Raw genomic sequence first — 21589 nt, forward strand, 5'->3', positions numbered from 1 at the left:
TTGCGCCACGTCCAATAATAACGGCGGTATTCCATTTGTTGGTATTCTCAAAAAAAGAGAAAAAAAAAATCCACCAGACAACCGGACAATGTCAACACACCGGACGATTTGCAATTCATACGACGGAACGTCCCAGAACCCATTGCTGGCCGGCCGAAGTCGGCACTAAGAAAGAACACGACGGATATAAAGGAATAAAAAAGAAACATTATTTTTAAGACGTCGTAAAAAGAAGAATTATCATCGCGACGTAATTTGGTGCGGCCGAATAAATAATATAATTGAATGGTTTTTATCGGGTCGATATCCGGGAAGGAATTATCGTCAAATTTTAACGACCCAATCCCGTCCATCCAACCAAAAATAACGTTCGCACAGTTCCTGTCGCATCGCTTTTGAAAATTCAAAAACGAACGAAATACGAAATAATACGCGTCGAGATGTGTAACCGATACGGAGAGGTTTCAATTTTTTTTTCCTGGTTTATAACGCGCTTAGATCTATTTATAACTTGAAGTATTCGAACGGTTTGTTAAAGATAGAGAAGTGCAGCATCCCGTTAATCCATTCAACTGTCGCATGACATTTGTATATTTATATAAGTGCCGAGAGAAAATTTTCTATGTACCATTGAACTTAAGCAGTGGCATTAATTTTTTTGCGTTGCTGACATTTGAATCGTTTCTTTTATGGATAACGAAGTCCGTGGAAAAATGTTGAAGTTTCCTTCCACATAACAAGTATTTATGGTTTAAAATTTAATAGCTGGCAACAATTTGTATTTTCACTTTTGGATAATTAATACAAATACAATAAATCTCACTTATAATAAATAGTGAGAAATTTTTAAAATAACTAAGATATATTTTTATTTTGTATTCAATGTTTTAAATTTCATTCATTTTACAAGTATATAGTAATTGTTTATTTTTGATTTTTTGGCATCAAATCAAATTTTCTTCCTGTTCTCATTTACAATCCGAATTCTAAATATTACTAATGAATATTTTAAACAAGTACTGAAATTTAATAGTTTATTTTATTTTTTAAGGTAAAATATAAATTATTTGTTTCGGTACAAAACTTTGACAATTACAGAGATACAGGGCGTCAAATTTAATAATTTTAATTTAAGTATTAATTCAATTCATTTCAAATTTCCTTCATTTCTCAGGTATACCGATTGGTAAGCCTTCGATCGTACTAAATTTTGAGAGACACATCCTGAATGACAGAGACAGTAAAATTTCCAGACTTTTACTGTCTCTATTGTGTATCATCTCTCTCAAAATTGAGTCGAATCAAATGGTTTTTGATTGGTATAGTAATTGTTAATATTAATTCCTCTAGGTTAAATTTAGTAGCATCTTTTCTACTTCACGTTTCAAATTTCATTCATTTCACAGGTGTATAGTAATTGTTTATTTTTGAAATTTTGGCACTGAATCAAATACTCCTGCCGTTCTTATTTACAATCCGAGTACTAAATATTACTAGAAAATATTTTGAACAATTTTTGTTATTCATTACCTTTATTTCATATATTCCAATATAACTTCAGACTTTTTTCTTACGATTTGAAGTCTGTATTTTTTATTTATTGTCCTGAAATGTACTAACTAATTCAAGTAGGTACTTAACAGATAATTTTATATTTGATATTACATTTCACAGGTACGTGAATATGTGTATTTTTGATTCTGAAATATTCTAGAAATATTTTGCACAAGTTTTGGAATTTATGAGTTCATTAAGTCAGGAATTGGATTTTCACTTTTGATTTCCGCAATCAACTATAAATAAAAAGCCTGTACTTATAATAAAAAATTTTTTTTATTTTTTAAGGAGTTTATTTTAAGCAGTGACATTGAAACTCAATTTATCGAAAGTACTTTTACAAATTTGTAGTTTAAGTAGGTACTACAACTATCAGGTTACGTTTCTTTTGTCAAATATCTCTTATTTTATAAGTATATTGTAGTAATAGTTGTTCTTTATATTTGAAAATGAAATGATTTTGTTCTGTTGCTCCTAATATTTTAAATTCAAATCTGATTTGTTTCTGTTATTGATTAAAGTCTGAATTAGAATTTAGTCTTACTAACAAGTGTAGTGTTTCGATTTTATGTTTAAAATTTCATTCATTTCTCAGGTATAGAGTAATTGTTTATTTTTGACATTTTTGGCGCCGTACCAAACCAAACTTTCTTCCTGTTCTAATTTTTTTCAAAACTGATGTCATGACCCAGTTTTAATAACGTATGCACCTTCTGAATTGTATAATATGTTATACATGCTTTTTGTCATAAAAACATTAAATTATTGATGACACTTCTATTATTTAATCTTAAAAATATATCATACACATGAAGGTTTAATTTTATCAGCATTATGACATATTTAATTTTAGACGTGAATTATTTACTCGGATATTCAGAATATTATCTGTCATTTAAATACTTACTATATTTTAAATATTTTTATATATTTATAGTAGTACTTCCACTACTTACCTTTGATTTCAATAAATACGTAATCAATTAATTAATTGGTTAAATTGTGAGTCAAAAGCCCATGATTGAGGATAGGAAGAAGCAAAGGAAATTAAAGGATCGATTAAAGCATATGGGGTGGGGGGTTAATTAAAATGCCGTTTTAAATAAGTAATGGCAGCAAAGTTTTAATGCCTATTTCCTTAAAAACAAAATACGCAAAAACATGTTAAGAAATGACAAACAAAAAGTCAGTCTTGAATAAGGTGGTGGTGGTGTATTCGAATTTACAAACCGGAATGTAAAGACTGCGTAGTACAAAATAATAAAATATTTTAATGTAGGTAATAAGTTTCAGATCTCGATTTAGTTTTCTTCAACGTCGGCTTCCTGTTCTTCGTCGAACTCGGCATCCTCGTCGGCGGTGGCCTCCTGGTATTGTTGGTATTCGGATACCAAGTCGTTCATGTTGCTTTCGGCCTCGGTGAATTCCATCTCGTCCATACCTTCGCCAGTGTACCAATGCAAGAAAGCCTTGCGCCTGAACATAGCGGTGAATTGTTCGGAGATTCTCTTGAACAATTCCTGGATGGCGGTGGAGTTGCCGATGAAGGTGGCGGACATCTTCAAACCTCTTGGTGGGATGTCGCACACGGCGGTCTTGACGTTGTTCGGGATCCATTCGACGAAGTAGCTGCTGTTCTTGTTTTGGATGTTGAGCATCTGTTCGTCGACCTCCTTCATTGACATCCTGCCTCTGAAGACGGCGGCGACTGTGAGGTAACGGCCGTGTCTTGGGTCGCAAGCGGCCATCATGTTCTTGGCGTCGAACATTTGTTGGGTCAGTTCGGGTACGGTCAGGGCTCTGTATTGTTGGCTACCTCTGGATGTCAATGGGGCGAAACCGGGCATGAAGAAGTGCAGACGTGGGAATGGTACCATGTTGACCGCCAATTTACGCAGATCAGCGTTCAATTGACCGGGGAATCTCAGACATGTGGTCACACCGGACATTGTGAGAGAGACTAGATGGTTCAAGTCACCGTATGTTGGGGTGGTGAGCTTCAAGGTTCTGAAGCAGATGTCGTAGAGAGCTTCGTTATCGATACAGTAGGTCTCATCTGTGTTTTCTACGAGTTGATGTACGGAGAGGGTGGCGTTGTAGGGCTCTACTACGGTATCGGACACTTTAGGGGATGGTACTACGGAGTATGTGTTCATAATCCTGTCGGGGTATTCCTCCCTGATTTTGGAGATGAGAAGTGTTCCCATACCGGATCCGGTACCACCACCCAACGAGTGTGTGAGTTGGAAACCTTGCAGGCAATCGCATGATTCGGCTTCTTTCCTTACTACATCCAATACGGAATCGACTAATTCGGCACCTTCTGTGTAGTGACCCTTGGCCCAGTTGTTGCCGGCTCCAGACTGTCCGAACACGAAGTTGTCGGGCCTGAAGATTTGGCCGAACGGTCCGGAACGGACAGAGTCCATGGTGCCGGGTTCCAAGTCGACCAGGATGGCCCTGGGCACGTATTTGCCACCGGAGGCCTCATTGTAATATACGTTGATCCTCTCGAGCTGGAGGTCGGAGTCTCCGTGGTAGGCTCCGGTGGGGTCAATGCCGTGTTCGTCGGAGATGATTTCCCAGAACTAGAAAATAATGACGGTTCGTTAATCACTGTGCTCTTATTCCAACATCATCGACGACACAATAAAACGGTTGGACAAATTGTGGAGTCGGATAATTTCACGCCGTGTGTAATATAGTTTGATTGAAAGTGTGTGGGTGGTCGAATCATACTCTAGTAGTAAACTAGTGACTCATCAAAGTGCGGGAATTTTATTTAGCTAATCATTTCTTGAAACATACTATCTCATTATTTATTAACGGAAATCAATACTCGAACTATTTGTTAGATTTAAAATAATTGAACGATTTGTAAGATAAGTGTATGTCCCATTCTATGCCAACTTTCATTACACATATTACAGAAATGGTCTTGTAAAAAGCATTAAGGTTCAAATATTAGTAACTATTGTCAACTTGGATAATCTAAATGAAATCTCACTAATTTACCAAAGTTCTGTTGAAGATTTATTAATTAAAACTAAAAAATTTAGTAAAATATTTCCACAAACTGATTAATTGTTTGTTATAAATGAAATCTCACTCATTTATAGAAAATATCATAAATAATTACCCCAATTTCACAAAGCAATTGAAGTATTGCTGAAGATTTTTCTAAGTAGGTCTCTTAATTTTGATAAATAATTTAATAAAGTTTGATGTGTGATATGGAATTCCCCAATTTACCCAAGGATTGCTGCCTTCTGTTTTCAGGAAGTCAAATTTCAAAAATATTCTTAGATAATTACTATAATTTGGTACGAATTTAATCAATTTTTGAGTTTGCACTGAACTTTTACTATAATACTAAGTTTAGATGTTTAAAATTAAACCCCACTAATTAATTAAGTGTTACTGAAGGTTTATTTTTAGAATATTGGATTTTAACTATTAATGACTTAAAGGTTAAAGTTCTTATCACCGGTATAACATTGAGATTTCATTCTATCATGGATATTGCACATAAAATTTATAATATCCAATCAATTATTGAAATGTCCATCAATCCAATGAAATTATTTAAGTTGACAATAGTGTTTTGAACGATTTTTGTCCCTCCATAGAATATCCTCGAGTAAAAAATCGATGTATCCCAGGAGATGGGACCGGTAAACGGAAAATGCGATTATAAAATACGTGTGTGCCGGCGACAACCACGCCCAGAAGTCCCCAACCCCGTTTCCTACCACGAAAATGGAAGCCAACGTCCTTACGCACCCAATCAATATGAATTTTTCTATTATTTAATACTTGAAACGGTGTAAAACACCGGCGTCAGCAAGGCCGAGAAACGAAACAGTGTCCAGTTATGTTAATTGACAATTATGAGTCAGGTCATGTCTATATATAGTCAACGGCAAAATAACGCTTACGCAATAGTTTAAGACATCCCACTTGCGGTGGTAAATTGTGAAAACCTACGCCCACCGAATCTTGCATAGCTTTATTCAGAACATCCGAGGATCCAAAGTGAAACGGGGAAAACTATCGGAGAGCTGGCCGACTTTCTTCTTCGTACTATTCTCGGCCGTGCAAAAAGAGAATACCGAACCGAAAGAGAACCGGCTGTTGAACCCGGCGGGCTCATGGATGAGGGACCAGCGCCACCGTCGCTCGACCGTGTCGCTTACGCGTACGGAGATGATGATCATGATGATCACGATGATCACGATGATCAGAGACCGTGCAATAAACCGACGCCCTTAAGTCAAACCGATTTTTCCTGTTGCTACACTGAATGAATAGTCGAATCATCGAAGGGTCGCAGACAAGCTGTTGCTTGTCCGCAAAACCCAACCGCCTTTTCCAACGGTCCACAAGTACGACGCGTCCTAAAAACATCCGCCATCCGTCTGGCTCCCCAATTTGCAACAGATCAAAACCCCACAAAATAAATCTAAATTTAACCACCGCACCGGTCTTATAAAACGGCAACGAAAAAATTAAAACAACAATTGCTGGAAACAAACAAAATACTTGAACTTTATCGGCGGCGATAAAAATTTAGAAAAAAAAAAAACGTCAAACTTCACCGGATAAGATAGGAAACGTATCAATTAATTACATAAGCACAACAGAAAAATCGCCAAAGGGCGATAATAGGAACGGAAACGACACAACCGGGTCCGAAAAACCGTTACAACTTTCCCGGCAACCCGATGTTTTCAGGTCGATCGATACACACGGCCGGCAAAGCCGGTCTCCCAAAGCGGACGCGTCATGTCCCGAAAATATATGAAAAAAAAAAACCACCCCGAAAAACGAGTCACACCGCGAAAAACATGCAAAGCCACACAAAACAAAAACACCGGAAAACGTAGACCGACGTCGAAAACGGTTGGCGAAAAACGCGACTCCACAAGATGGCCGGTTCGCGGCGCACGGCGTTTTTCGAAAAAGCCGGCCGCGTCCCGTGTTATCCCGCGTTAGAGAAAAACCTGGATTAGTGTGTGTGTGTGTGAGTACTTACTTTGGCTCCAATCTGGTTGCCGCATTGTCCGGCTTGGATGTGAACGATTTCCCTCATTTTGTGTGTGGTGTAAAAAAATTGGTTCCAACTACTTAGAAAACACGAAACGCTGTTCACGCTGCGGTTCGATCTGAAATGCATGGATTACCGGCCGCGTCGGTATTTATAGAGCGCCCCACCCCCGGCTTCGGCCGGGGCCAAACGACGGGCAACGGCGGCGTAGGTTACTAACTACATTTGGCTGTCGATTTGAATGTGGGGCGTTGTTGTTTGTCGTTAATTTTCTACGGTGAATAATAATGTCCACAATCCGTCTTTAATGGTGCGGATTTTCAATGACATGGAATAGGAACGTATCGGACGCAAGATGTGTGGGATACGACGGGTTGTTTGGTTCAATTTGCCGGCCGCCGATTTTACAGAAAACTAGACTATTTTGCTGGACACGTACGAGATAGCGCCGCTTTTCTGCCGTTTTCTTTTGCACGGTCTGTTTCTGATTTTATTGAGTCGATGGGAAATTGCTGCCTCGGAGGATACTGACGGTGTTAAGAACAGAAACTTGACAGACAAAACGGCTAATCACTAAACCAATGACTGATTAAGTTATACTATCAGAAATATAAACCTTATAGATAAAATATTATATCAATAAAATCATAATTTGTATTAAAATACACACACGCACACGTTCCTAATAATAAAATATGAGTACAAATAACAAGTATCTAGAACATCATGGAAATATTAAGAAGCATGACACTATTTCATTTCATGGCAATCTAGATACTACTTCTACAATATTCATTTGTAAATATCTTTTTTAAATCATTTTTATATATAAAGGTTCATTACTTAAACCTTATTGTCAATGACTTATTATTTAATGTACTGAAATGTTCCTTAGCATGGTTACTACAACAATCCATTTTTTTAGCTAGATGTTGTATATATTAAATCTTTTTTGTCTTCAGGAGCATTGATCTTCATTTGTAACACAAATAACATTTTTTTAAATCATTTGATTTATACTAATAAACATAATAAATTAATTTATTGGATAATAAAAATAATTATCAAATTTATAATATCAAAAATTACATACAATTCTACAATATGTTACTTTAATGTCATTTGTAAGTATCTTTTTTGAATCATTTTTATTTCTTAAGGTTCATTGCTTAAACCTTATTGTCAATGATTTATTATTTAGTGTACTGAAATGTTCCCTAGTATGGTTACTACAACAATCTAATTTTTTAGCCAGATGTACATATACATATATTAAATCTTTTTTGTCTTTAAGAGCATTAATCTTAATTTGTAACACAAATAACATTTTTTTTAAATCATAAACATAATAATTTCATTTATTGGATAATAAAAAAAATATTAAATTTATAATATCAAAAATTCTACAGTACAATAAATTAAACACACAAATAAATGTGATATGGCGTTGCACCTTTATTAACAGTATCTATAAAATTGAGGACAACTGATAATATGTTCGCAATCGTTTTAAAAAATATATATAATTTAGGATATTTGGGTGTTTAGAATAGGATAAAAACGTCCTTCTAAAACTTCTATAGGAAAGGTAATAAGAATGAATACGAAGAAGGACAGTTTAACAAGAGAAGGATTGTTCTTTATCCCTTATGGTTATACAGAAATTACTGGTCAGTTTCCAAAAATATACGAATTGTAAATTTAGGTATCAATTTGTCTATTTTCATAATTAATAAACTTTAATTTGTGAAATGAAAGATTAATGAAAGGAGTGTTTTTAATACTACAGAAATTACTAATCAGTTGTCAAAAATATACGAATTATAAATTTAGACATAAATTTGGTATTTGTCTATTTTCAATAAAGTATTTTAAGATGATGATAATGAAGAACAACAAACTAATTTATGAGATAAACTTGAATAGTTTTATTATTATTATTATTATTATTATTATTATTATTATTATTAGTGATTGTTGTTTATATTTGTGCTCTAAATGGGTTTGTTATGACAATTATTGCAGAATATTTATGAACTGGCACACACAAAAAATTAAAAATTATATTTGTCATAAATTTATCATCATAAATTCATTTATTAAATAATAAAAATAAGTTATCTATCTAATTCATTGTTTGAATTAAATATAATTTCTAATAAACTGGGTTTTTTCAGTGCAATATTATAAAACAAATAATACTGATCTATAAAATCAATAAAATGTTATTGATTGTACACGTTTACAAATATTTTAAAATGAAAAATGTAAATTAAAAAGTTGGCTATTTAAGTTGTCATAAAACCATCCCTCAAAAGCTTTTCAAATAAGAGAAATTTTTATAAATACGAAGAAAAGATCATGGTCAGTAATACAGTTAAGTAGGATATTTTCAACAAAAGAAAGATTTTCTTAATCTAGTAAAAATTTCTTAGAAATTGCTTTTTAAAATTAAGATAAAATATTATAATTATCTTTTTGTTATAAAATATATACTCAATAAAGTACTGTCAACGAATTCCCCAAATTGTCTAGCAAGCAAAACCAATTTATGAAACAAACAAAAGGTTTTATTGTTATTAGTGACTGTCTCTAATTTTTAATTTTAAATAGTCTTGTTATGATCGATTAATTAATAAAAATTACAAATGCATTACAGATATTTATGAAACATCTATAAAAAGCAAAAACCCAAACAATGACATAATACAATATTTTAGACAGTTAGTGTCAATTAACCGAAATGTAGGTACAGTTCTATGAAGGTTAACCATTATATTGGGATGTTTCGGATGAAAATAAAATAAGGCATTTGAAGCAAATTCTCAAAAATGAATTGTCAAAAATTAACATATTTTATTACCAGTACAATGTGTTTTAAAGATAAGGTGGAATGTTTAAGAGAGTAATTCTTAGGTTTATTTTAAGGTAGAACTTTATATCACCCTATGTCTTAAAAGACTTTTTTAATGATTTTAAAATACAAGTAAAAACTTTTTCTTTTATATTTTTTATATAAGTTAAAATTATAAGAAGAAAATATTATAAGGCACTGTTGTATTATTTCTTTAAAACACTGGAAGATATATTTGTAACAAAGTAGCAAAAATTTGACCACTCTCTATCCCAAAATTTAAGTAATTTTCTTAAAATAAACCCAAGACTCGCCCTTAAATATTTTACCTCAATTGTACGGCATACAATTTGCTATTGATGAACTATCAGGTAAAGGGGGCTACAATTTACATAACAATGTTTATTTCAGGGAATAGCCGTGTCTTATTTTATCGGAAATCATTAGAAAGCGTACATTTGGCATGTGCCTCATTCACACATTCCACTTTTCCGCAGCTAAACATCAAAAATTAAAACGCAACACAAGAGACAATGAATATGATATTGAATTGAATATGCGACCGTTTTTAGTTTAATACAATTACAACGGGTCTAAAAATAACGATACACCACGGCACAGCACCAGTCTGGAGTTGGAGTGTAGCCCTACCTACCCTCCGTTTATATTCGCTAACTTGCCTTTGTCACGGAACCATTTTTTTGTGTTCCTTTGAACGGAAACCTATTCTAGAATATACCCGGCCTGGATATTGTATGGAAATTGCGCCTTTTATTACAACGGGCGCAATTAATGCAACCGATGGTGATGCCTTAATGTCTATTAGATCGTTTGTCGGAGATCAAAGTGAATTTACACCTTCCCAACAATATGTTAGGAAAACCGAATCTGTACGTATCATCATCCATCCCATTCAAGGACGTTCTCTGCTCTGGTTTGTGATCATTGAGAATTTAAATGATGGATAATTGGATCCGTACCTATTTTTATTAATATTGAAAGATGGCTGTAATTATTTTATTTAAGTTGACAGGGAAATAAAATGGAACTATAAAAAACGCCCACACAATGCCAAAAACGATTAGAACCTACCGCTATTATGATACGGTGGAATAAATTACCAATTTTCGAATGATACTTTTTTTTTAGGTTCAGCGTCTATGGGTATTTTTTTTAATATTACCTGTAGAGTGTTTCTACGCAACCGTTGATGCACATAATTAGGTTAATTGGCTTTATTTTGTGATAACCTTTATAATATTTACTAATATTACCAGATGATTTTGCACTTGCAGTCATCATCATTGTCTAAAAACTTCAAAAAACATTTATGGCACTTTATCTGCTACATTAAAATATATATTTTCATATCTTGAACTCATGTCGCAATTTAGATTACCAAAATAGTATAGTAAATTACATGAGATAATAACCAATATATTTATCTACAATTTTTGTAATGTTAAAAAAATATACATAAGCACAAATTAATCAATAAAATTTATTGAAATAAAACCACTGAATTTCTAATACAATAGGCTAAAATGAAGGACAACCCTTAAATTGAAGCTAAAGGTAGAAAATTTAGGCTCAGACTCTTCATGGACCTCACAATATGGCAAAACAAAATGAAATTGTATGGCAGAAAGTAAAATGATTTTATAATTATACATAAGTACGAATTAATCAATAAAATTCATTGAAATAAAACCATAATTCATCGAATTTCTAACGCAATAAATAGGCTAAAATGAAGGACAACCCTTAAATTGAAGCTAAAGGTTGAAAAATTAGGCTCAGACCTCACAAGATGGCAAAACAAAATGAAATGGCATGGCAGAAATTAAAATGACGTTATCATCGTCGGTTGTGTTAAAAATTGCATGCGGTTTAAAACTGTGTGATAATTTCTAGAGCACATCCAAGTGTTAATATACTGTAAAAATATTTACAACGGAATATTTTTTTATTATTCATTCCTTATCGATGTTCTAAGAATAGGTTTGATGCAAAGATGATATAATTTTATTGAAGAATTACTTTAAATTTTACAGTTTCTTCGACTTTGATATTAATATTATTAAAGTTTATTGTCGATTACAGAATTATGATTTCCGTGTGATGTTTACATTCCAGCCAATTATTTACGTTCCAGTAAAATTAATGTTCATTATTAATTACCATTTTAATTATATTCAATAAATACCAAATAAAAATAATGGTTCAGTTATATTAGATAAGTAATTAATTAAATTAACAAGTTTTTGGTCTGAGTATCACTGACGAAATAAAAATCACTCAAGATTAACTAAAAAAAAAAAATTAATTGTAATGGCGAAACAAATCGACAGTCATAAAATTTGTCTCTGAAAATTGATTAGCAGTTGTACTACAACTAGGCCATTTTTATCAGTAATATCCGACATGATAGAACAGGGTTAGTGGCTGCATTAAAATAAACAGGGGTTATTCACTTCATTAAGTTAATGCTCCCATTAGGAGGGTGTTAAGTGGTCACACCCAACTATAACGTGTGCGAATAATCCGCCTATTTGTCCACCACAAAATATACTTCAACTTCATGAACATCTACGATTTGTTTGCATTGAAAAATGCGACATGGAATTTTGTTTATGGAACATGTCCAAACTTATGTGCACAACAATTTTGCGGGTCAGATATAAAAGTTGCGATAGGAGCAATGTTGGACGTATGACTAATAACTAAAATTGATTTTGCATGGAACGATACAAACAACAAATAAGCCTCCATCCGCCGCGAACTGTTCGAAGGAATTATTTCAATTTATGGGAAATGTGACGTTGCAATTGAAGCGCCTACGTTTTCTGATTAACATAAGCGTGAGAGTCTTGAATAAATTTACCGGAGCCGATCCAGCCTAATCAAGGCGTCAAGAAAAATACAATGAAACACGCCGCTATTAATAGCAAAGCCGTATCACCATTTAGCGTATTCACCTCATTTGGTGGCACCATTTCCAATCAATTTTTAATTGAATTTTGCCGCTTTTCCGGACGCCCTCTGTGTCCAAACGATCGGAAACACACGACCATCAAAATCAAAGTTTGTCAGAAATGGAGTCCGCCCAAGCCCAAAAATCATATCTGGGAACGCAGGACAAGCCCCAACAAAGGGAATGGTACTTGAGCATTCCCGAATGGCAGAAATACGAAGGCAGCGGTTCAAAGTTTTTGTGCTGCGGTTGCCAAAAACTGATGGACGACGTCAATACTCTCGAGCTACTTCTATCAAAAGTGGACTTTCACGAGCAACGCTTAAGGGAGATCATCAGAGATCTTGAAAAGTGCGAGCAGTGCAGGTCCGTCACCACGAAGTTATTCGCCAAGTTGCCCATATAATAATCATGTTGCTGTCTCACATATTAATTATGAAAAACCAAATTACCAAAAAATTATGATATAATTTTCAATAAAGTTCATTTGAATTCAACTAATGCTTTTAAATTTATAAGGCGGGCAATGAAAAATGAAAAAATATTTGATAAATTGTGTTGTAATCTTCATTTATATAAAAAATAAGTAATATGTTTTATATCTTATGAAAATTACTAGTAATCGAGTAAGATCTAATAACAAAATATATTTTTTATTTTTTAAAGATTGAAAAATATCTTTTTTTTTAAATTTTTGGTAGTTTTACTATTTTTTAATAGTTTTTCACAGTATAAATTAAAACCAAAAAAATCTATCTATAAATTAATTTCTTAATATATAGTTAATTTTATATTATAATATAATTATAGTGAATTTAATAATTTGTTCATATTAATTATGAAAAATAAAAATTATGATAAAATTTTCAATAAAGTTCATTTGAAATTAACTAATGCTCTTAAATTTATAAGGGGAACAATGAAAAATGAGGAAATATTTGACAAATTGTGTTGTAATCTTCATTTATATAAAAAGTATGTAATATGTTTTATATCTTATAAAAATTACTGATAATCCAGTAAAATCTAATGACAAAATTTATTTTTTTATTGTCTAAAGATTGAAAAATATCTTATTTTTAAAAAATTTTGGTAGTTTTACTATTTTTAATGGTTTTTCCCAGTAAAAATTAAAACCAAAAAAATCTATCTATAAAATAATTTCTTAATATATAGTTAATTTTATATTATAATATAATTATAGTGAATTTAATAATTTGTACATATTAATTATGAAAAACAAAAATTATGATATAATTTTCAATAAAGTTCATTTGAAATCAACTAAAGCTTTTAAATTTATAAGGGGGCAATGAAAAATAAGGAAATATTTGACAAATTGTGTTGTAATCTTCATTTATATAAAAAATAGATAATATGTTTTATATCTTTTAAAAATTACTAGTAATCCAGTAAGATCTAATAACAAAATATATTTTTTTATTGTCTAAAGATTGAAAAATATATTATTTTTAAAAATTTTTGGTAGTTTTACTATTTTTTAATAGTTTTTTCACAGTATAAATTAAAACCAAAAAAATCTATCTATAAAATAATTTCTTAATATATAGTTAATTTTATATTGTAATATAATTATAGTGAATTTAATAATTTGTGCATATTAATTATGGAAAACAAAAATTATGATATAATTTTTTAATAGTTTTTCGCAGTATAAATTAAAACCAAAAAAAAATCTATCTATAAATTAATTATAGTGAATTTAATAATTTGTATATATTAATTATATAATTTTTAATAAAGTTCATTTGAAATCAACCGATGCTTTTAAGTTTATAAGGAGTACAATGAAAAATGAGTAAACATGTTTGAATTTGTGTTGTAACATTCATTGTTATAAAAAATAGATATAGAAAGATTATTAACTTTATTAATTTCAAAAAAACTTATTTTTAAACATTTTTGATAGTTTTATTATTATTATTTTTTAAATAGTTTTATAAACATTTAAGAAATTATGTTGTAATCTTTATATAAAAGATAAGATATAGACAGAGTATTAACATTATTAATTTCAAAAAAACCTTCATTCATTGAAACAGAAAATTATTGTAAATTATAACATTTTTCAATCATGCTAATTTATATTTAATTTAATATTTAATGAACACAGTAAATTTAATTTTTGTACATATTAATTATGAAAAACCAAATAACAAAATGTGATATGACAAAAATCAATAAAAAACCCCAATTACAAAAGTTGTAGAAAAAGTCCAATAAACTTTCCTAATCCTACGAACGACAATAGAAATAAAAAAGTAATTTAAACTGAACAACTCCGAAAACTTGTGCCACACAACGAGCATCAACTAAGCAAACGAAAAATAAAGTTGTCGCCGGCTCAGCATTATTTAACTGGACTTACATCCAAATCAGCAACCTGTATGATGACTATATGGCAGGTTTTTCTAAGAACCAGATATAAAAAAAACACACAGTTATATCGAAAAGTGAAAGCCAGATGCATTATGTCTTGTATTAGCTCGTGTACATTTCGCGATGGCATAAATTATCTCAAGGTTCGAAGTCGCACAAACGTTTTCGTTTTGATGTAATTTCGCAGATGTGCGCCCGAATTATGAGTACCGTCAAAGTGTGAATCCATGTCGTACGTAATCGTACACATGCTGCCCGTGGTTTTGTTATGATTCCGAGTACCATTGTTTGTTGATTTTCCATTGTATACACGCACGTATGGAAGTGTTTGAACTCGACAAATTAAAGTGATGCAATTTTACACATTAGGTAACCTGTATTACCTTCGAAAGACATGCCAGGTCTATATTTGGTTTGTTTTTTTACACATCGTACAATGCACAGTTCGTGGGATACTTTCACTCTAAACGAGATAAGTTGTTTTCGCCAAAATGTGCCCGACGAAAAATTGGTAGATCTCGTTAAGAAATCGGCGCAGAGAAATCGAAAAACAATAATCGATCTATATTTGGACAAACGTAACCATAAGAAAAATATTCTATAAATCTTGATGGATTATATTAGTACAGCTTAGATAGTCTGGGCACTCCCGTAACTCGGTCGTCTTATTACAAAATATTGAGAGACGTAGAAGAATCTTCAAAATCAGTGGATGATACAAATGTAGAGAAGGTCATGAGAGTCCTAAATAATACAGATATTCCACTCTCAGAACTTGGTCAGAATTTAGTCCAATAAGCAAAATATATTTGAAAAAGTTACATCAAAACTGATCCAAGAAGAGAGTAATATAATATAGGAGAATCTTCAGAATCAGAGGCTAATGTAAACGTAGAGAAGGTTAAAAGAGACTCAAATGATGGAGATATTCCACTCCCAGAAGTTCAAAATGAATTTAGTTCAATAAGTAAAAAATATTTGAAAAAATCATCAAATCTTTAAGAATTATTATTTTAGATAATAATTTAAATGGCGAAGATACTATAAAAATAATTTGTAATTGATTTAAATAACATTAAACCTAATCCGAGAAGCATTAGAGAATAATAATTTAGAAGAATCTCCACTCCCAGAAGATCAATATGAATTTAGCCCAATATGTGAAAAATATTTGAAAAAATCATCAAATCTTTAAAAATTATTAATTTAGAGAATAATTTAAATGGCGGACACACTATAAAAATAATTTAGAATTGATTTAAGTAATCTAAACTAATCCAAGAAGCGTTAGAGAGCAACAATGTAGAAGAATCTTCAGAATCTGAAGCTAATGTAAATGTAGAGAAGTTTAAAAGCGACTCAAATGATGAAGATATTCCACTCCCAGAAGTTCAAAATGAATTTAGCCCAATAAATGAAAAATATTTGAAAAAATCATCAAATCTTTAAGAATTATTATCTTAGATAATAATTTAAATGTCGGAGACACTATAAAAATAATTTGTTATTGATTTAACTAACATCAAAACTAATCCAAGAAGCGGTAGAGAGCAATAATGTAGAAGAATCTCCACTCCCAGAAGATCAATATGAATTTAGCCCAATATGTGAAAAATATTTGAAAAATCATTAAATCTTTAATTTAGGTAATAATTTAAATGGCGGAGACACTATAAAATTATTTTGTAATTGATTTAAGTAACATCAAAACTAATCTAAGAAGTATTAGGCAATAATAATGTAGAAAAATCTTCAGAATCAGAGGCTAATGTAAATGTAGAGAAGGTCAAAAGAGACCCAAATGTTGAAGATATTCCATAACCAGAAGTTCAAAATGAATTTAGCCCAATAAATGAAAAACATTTGAAAAAATCATCAAATCTTTAAGAATTATTGATTTAGATAATAATTTAAATAGAAGAATCTTCAAAATCAGAGGCTAATGTAAATGCTGAGAAGATCAAAAGAGAAGAGATTCCACTCCCAGAAGTTCAAAATGAATTTATCCCAAAATTTACACCAAAATTTTAAGAAATATTAATGTAAAAAATAATTTAAAAGGACGACACTATAAAAATAATTTGTAATTGATTTAAGTAAATAACATTTAACTAATTTAAGAGGCTCTAGAGAGTAATATAATGTAGAAGAATCATAGTTAGAAGATGATATAAATGTAAAGAAGAAGGTCTATGTGAAAATATTTGAAAAAATCACCAAATCTTTATGAATTATTAATCTAGAAAAATAATTTTAATGGCGTGGCACTATAAAAAGAAGCATCAGAGAGGAATATTATAAAGAAAAATTTTATATAATGTTATAAATAGAAAAAATGTCAAATATGGAATTGATGTCAGTAATTCTCGATCAAAACGATACGTTACTCTAGTCAGTCAGCATCTGAATAATAATAATAATGATGCAGCCACATCTCAAGAGGTTTGATAATTTAAATTACGAAAATATCGAAAAATCTTGATTTCATAAACAAATATCTGTTCAGCTTAAAATTTATTGAGGACGTGGTTGATAAACAGTTTATTATATTGATTCATTGCAATCGATGATTAATTGCCCTTCATATTATCAATTATCCAAACATCGTGATAAATATAACATTACATTGCACATCGTCGCGACCAATTCATTCAGGAAAACGAAAAATGACCAATCGAAAATGTCATATGGTAGCGAACTGGCCGAATTGGGAGCAAGGATCTATTTACAACGAGTCGCGACGAGGAGGTGGCACCTGTATAAGGACAAAGGAAGACATGTGCCCACATAAAATACTGACTAACGCCGATTAGCATTTTAATTAATTCCATATCGCACTTTGAACGGTACCGAAAAAAAATATCGGAAGATTCGACACCAAACAACAACAATCCGTGTGATTTTGTTGTTGGAACGTCGAAACTGTGGGATAATGGATGTGTGCGTTTTCTGGAGGTATTTTCGTCGTGTTCGTTAGAAAGCTAATTAAGAGTAACGGTAACACATTTATGTGACGAATGGAAAGGGTCCACAAAACAATGCTCAGATGGAAAAAGAAAAAAATGAAGAAACTATGCGAGCACAATGAATCAATTAAAGAAATTAACTATCGTTAATTAATTCGAACAGTTAATTACACATTTGTAGAGCCCACCGTGGCTCGGAAAGCCATTAATAAGTTCGACCAGTTTATTGTTGTTGCATCAAATGTAAATTCAGGTTGTTTTTAAAAATGTTTATCTTTAAAACATGCAGAATTCATAAACCGACTAAAAATCACACTTAAATCAAAAACGTTTTCGCACATTTTTCCGGCATTTTCCCTAATCGGAAAAGGAAAAACGTGACGGAATAAATGCCATGCATGTTTTACCGATGCAATACGGGCGTTCGATTTTTTCGACACGATAATGATTGAATGGAATAATTGGCCGTTGGGTGGGGGACAATGTTAATAACCCGGGGTGCACCGTTACGTAATATTCGCACGCCACTAACTTTCCATGGGCGCGCGTCGTCCGGAGATGATTGACCCTGGTTATTCTTCGCGGTAACCGTTTCGGTTTAGAGGAATTTGATGTGCAGGAACGCAGCCAACGACAATGCCCGATGCACGGCCAATGTTTTAATCCACGTTCCTGCCGATGGATTACGTAGAATCGAGATCAAAATGCGTTTCAGACATCATCATCACATCAATTTCAATTATGATAATTGTTAATCCATATAATTATAATTTATGACGTTGTTGTTAATAATCTTTTATAATTTTTAAATGTTTATGTAACTTAAGTTATTTAGATTTATGAATTGTTGCTGAAAATTTAAATATATAAATTTTAATATAAGGTAATTTCTGTTATATGTCAGTATGTAGTTGCAGATCTTCAACTTTATCCAAAATGTTTAAGAGAAATATGTCTAAAATTTTTTTTCATCTCAATTTAAAATACTTTGTATTGGACATTCCAACTAAAATGTAAAAAAAAAATTAAAATAAAGGTTCATTTAATCAAAAAACATTGTTAAATAATGCTGATTAAAAATTAATCATACTAAATCATATTTTTCTGTTACAAGCGACGAGTTGTTATCTTTGAATCTTTTATCTTTATCAAAAATATGAAACATTGTCATTATTAGACAAAAATATATTAATAATAATAATAATATTAATTAAGTACTTGCTCTAAGTTCCATGTCTCATTTTATATTTTCATCTAGTTGTATTATTTAAATAAGTAATAATATTATAGAATAATAATAATTTTCAGTTCAAACTATTTAATATTTAAAATTTAAACTGAGTTAAGTTTAAAATTTAATAAAAAATATACTGATCAAAATAATCAGAATTAGAGGATTTTATTAAATTATTTACATGATAATTTTATATGTTATGTAATTAATTATAATTTATTTTTAAATTATTTTTATCACAAATAGTGCAATCTTATTTTACAAACCACAAAGATAATATTTACTTAGTTTTATTTATTTAATATTTTAAATACTGTCTGTCACATTTAAAGTTATTATTTATTTTATATAATTAATTGAAATACCTTAAAATCAAGAAAATTAGTTAAATTAAATTATATTAAATTAATAATTTGGACTAACAGTTTTATCAATATCTTTAATTTTAAATTTTAATAATCCTTCACATTTAATAAAAATACCTTAAAAAAACTTCTTTTATCTTTTAAAGATTAAATTATAACTTATTTTTCTGTACGGAATAAGTAGAAAATATTAATATAGTTTCATTTTTTTAATTCCTTAGCTCACTCTAACATTATTTGATAATTATTTTTAATATTTAATAAAAGACAAAGAAAAGTCAAGAAGTAAATTAATAATTGAAAATTAATTATAATTTATCATTAAATTAATTTTGTCACAAATAGTGCAATCTTATTTTATAAACTACAAAGATAATATTTATTTAGTTTTATTTATTTAATATTTTAAATAGTGTCAGTCACAAGTTAAATTTATTTTAATATTATTTAACAATTATATTTTATAATTAAGGAAGATACCTTAAAACCAAGAAAATTAGTTAATTAAAATTATTAAATTAATAATTTGGACTAATAGTTTTATTAAGGTCATTAATTGTAATTTTAAATTTTAAATTTTAATAATTTACATTTAATAAAAAATATATTTTCATATTCATTAAAAAGATACATTAATATCAAGATAATTAGACACATTTATTATATTAAATTACTAACACAAAAAAAACTATGTTAAATTATAATTATAATTTAAATTATTTTTGTAACAAATTAGTACAATTAGCACAATTTTACAAACAATAAAGTAAATATATAATTAATTTTGTCTATATAATATTTTAAAATGTGTCAGACATATTTAAAGTTACGTTTATTTTATAAGTATTTTTTATAATTAATACAAACTTGTTAAAACGAAAAATATATTAAATTAATAATTTGAAAAATGTATGTTGTAAATATATAATTCTAATTTAAATTTAAATTATTTGTCTGTTAAGTTATTTATTTAATTTTATTTATTTAATATTTTTAAATATTAATTATACTTTTCTATTTATCTATATTACTACCAACAATATTAAAAATAATTTTAAATTATATCTGTATCAAATAAGCACAACCTTGATTCACCAACTGAGTAAAAAATATTTAATTAGTTTAATTTATTTGTTATTTTACTAATAAAAACTTTTTAAAACCAAAAACAAAAATAATTATTTGAAAAATATATGTTCTAAATATATAATTCTAATTAAAATTTAAATTATTTATCTATTAAATTATTTATTTAATATTTTTAATTATTAAAAAAATATATTAAATGAATAATTTGAAAAATGTATGTTCCAAATATATAATTCTAATTAAAATTTAAATTATTTTTTTTAATTTTATTTATTAAAAATCATTACATTTAGTATATACATGTTAAATTATAATTCATTTTAAATTACATCTGTATCAAATAAGCACAATAATCTTGATTCAACAACTGAGCAAAATATATTTAATCAATTTAATTTATTTCACATTTTGAGTTTATTTTTTGACTTTATTTAAAAAATAGTAAAATTAATTATAAACTTTTGTAAATATTTTAAAATTATTGTAAAAAGTACACTTAGTTTCACTACAATCTTCAAGTTAAGATTTTTTTCTGTAAACATATGGTATTAAATCCGTTTGTTTATCAACATTCATTTACAAGAATGACGTAAATATTATTTTTAAATACAGTCCAGATTTTATCTTTTTGACTGTTGATAATAATTAAACACATTAGAATCATGATAATTAGATCAAAAAACTGAAAAACCCAATCCAATTAAAATAATACAACGCATAATCTACAAGAAAAACAAAGAAAATGTTAAATTTTTTAAGTGGGTTACTTATGGAGCAACATCTGTTACCGAACCCATTTATTTATCAATTTACAATTCGAATACCCGAACAATTTCACTCGTAAATAGAACATAGAACGAAATTACAGCGAGGTATTAGATCGTAGCCTTCGAAAAGGTTACTGCTATTGTCGTAGGAAGATTAGGAACCACCCACACATCACACGCTGCATCCGAATTAACAGCATTCAACACTTTTCCAACAGCCAACTGATTTATGGTGGTTACCAATTAAAAAATCTACGTTCACGGCCGACCATTTTCTTACCGTATACGGTTCTGCGATGATTAAGCGTATCCAACACGTTCTATTGTTATTCTAAT

The 21589-nt window shown here is 29.9% G+C and overlaps 1 protein-coding gene across 1 annotated transcript; it reads right to left on the reverse strand.

The window, feature by feature from the left end:
* Positions 1 to 2653: 2653 nt before the first annotated feature.
* On the reverse strand, positions 2654 to 6749 carry LOC109609509 (tubulin beta-1 chain). The gene is made up of 2 exons (XM_020026171.2): positions 6593 to 6749; positions 2654 to 4145 (listed from the first exon to the last, which is right to left on the reverse strand). The coding sequence occupies exons 1-2, from the start codon at positions 6731 to 6733 to the stop codon at positions 2859 to 2861; spliced, it is 1428 nt and encodes a 475-aa protein (XP_019881730.2). The 5' UTR covers positions 6734 to 6749; the 3' UTR covers positions 2654 to 2858.
* Between the last annotated feature and the right edge of the window lie 14840 nt (positions 6750 to 21589).

This window comes from Aethina tumida, chromosome 1 (assembly GCF_024364675.1).
Source record: "Aethina tumida isolate Nest 87 chromosome 1, icAetTumi1.1, whole genome shotgun sequence".
Taxonomy (NCBI): domain Eukaryota; kingdom Metazoa; phylum Arthropoda; class Insecta; order Coleoptera; family Nitidulidae; genus Aethina; species Aethina tumida.

Bases quoted from the DNA above. Each gene is read 5' to 3' on its own strand.
- LOC109609509 (XM_020026171.2), bottom strand. From the start codon at position 6,733: ATGCATTTCAGATCGAACCGCAGCGTGAACAGCGTTTCGTGTTTTCTA. The intron at 4,146-6,592 runs GTAAGTACTCAC...ATTATTTTCTAG, and splicing joins GCAACCAGATTGGAGCCAAA to TTCTGGGAAATCATCTCCGA.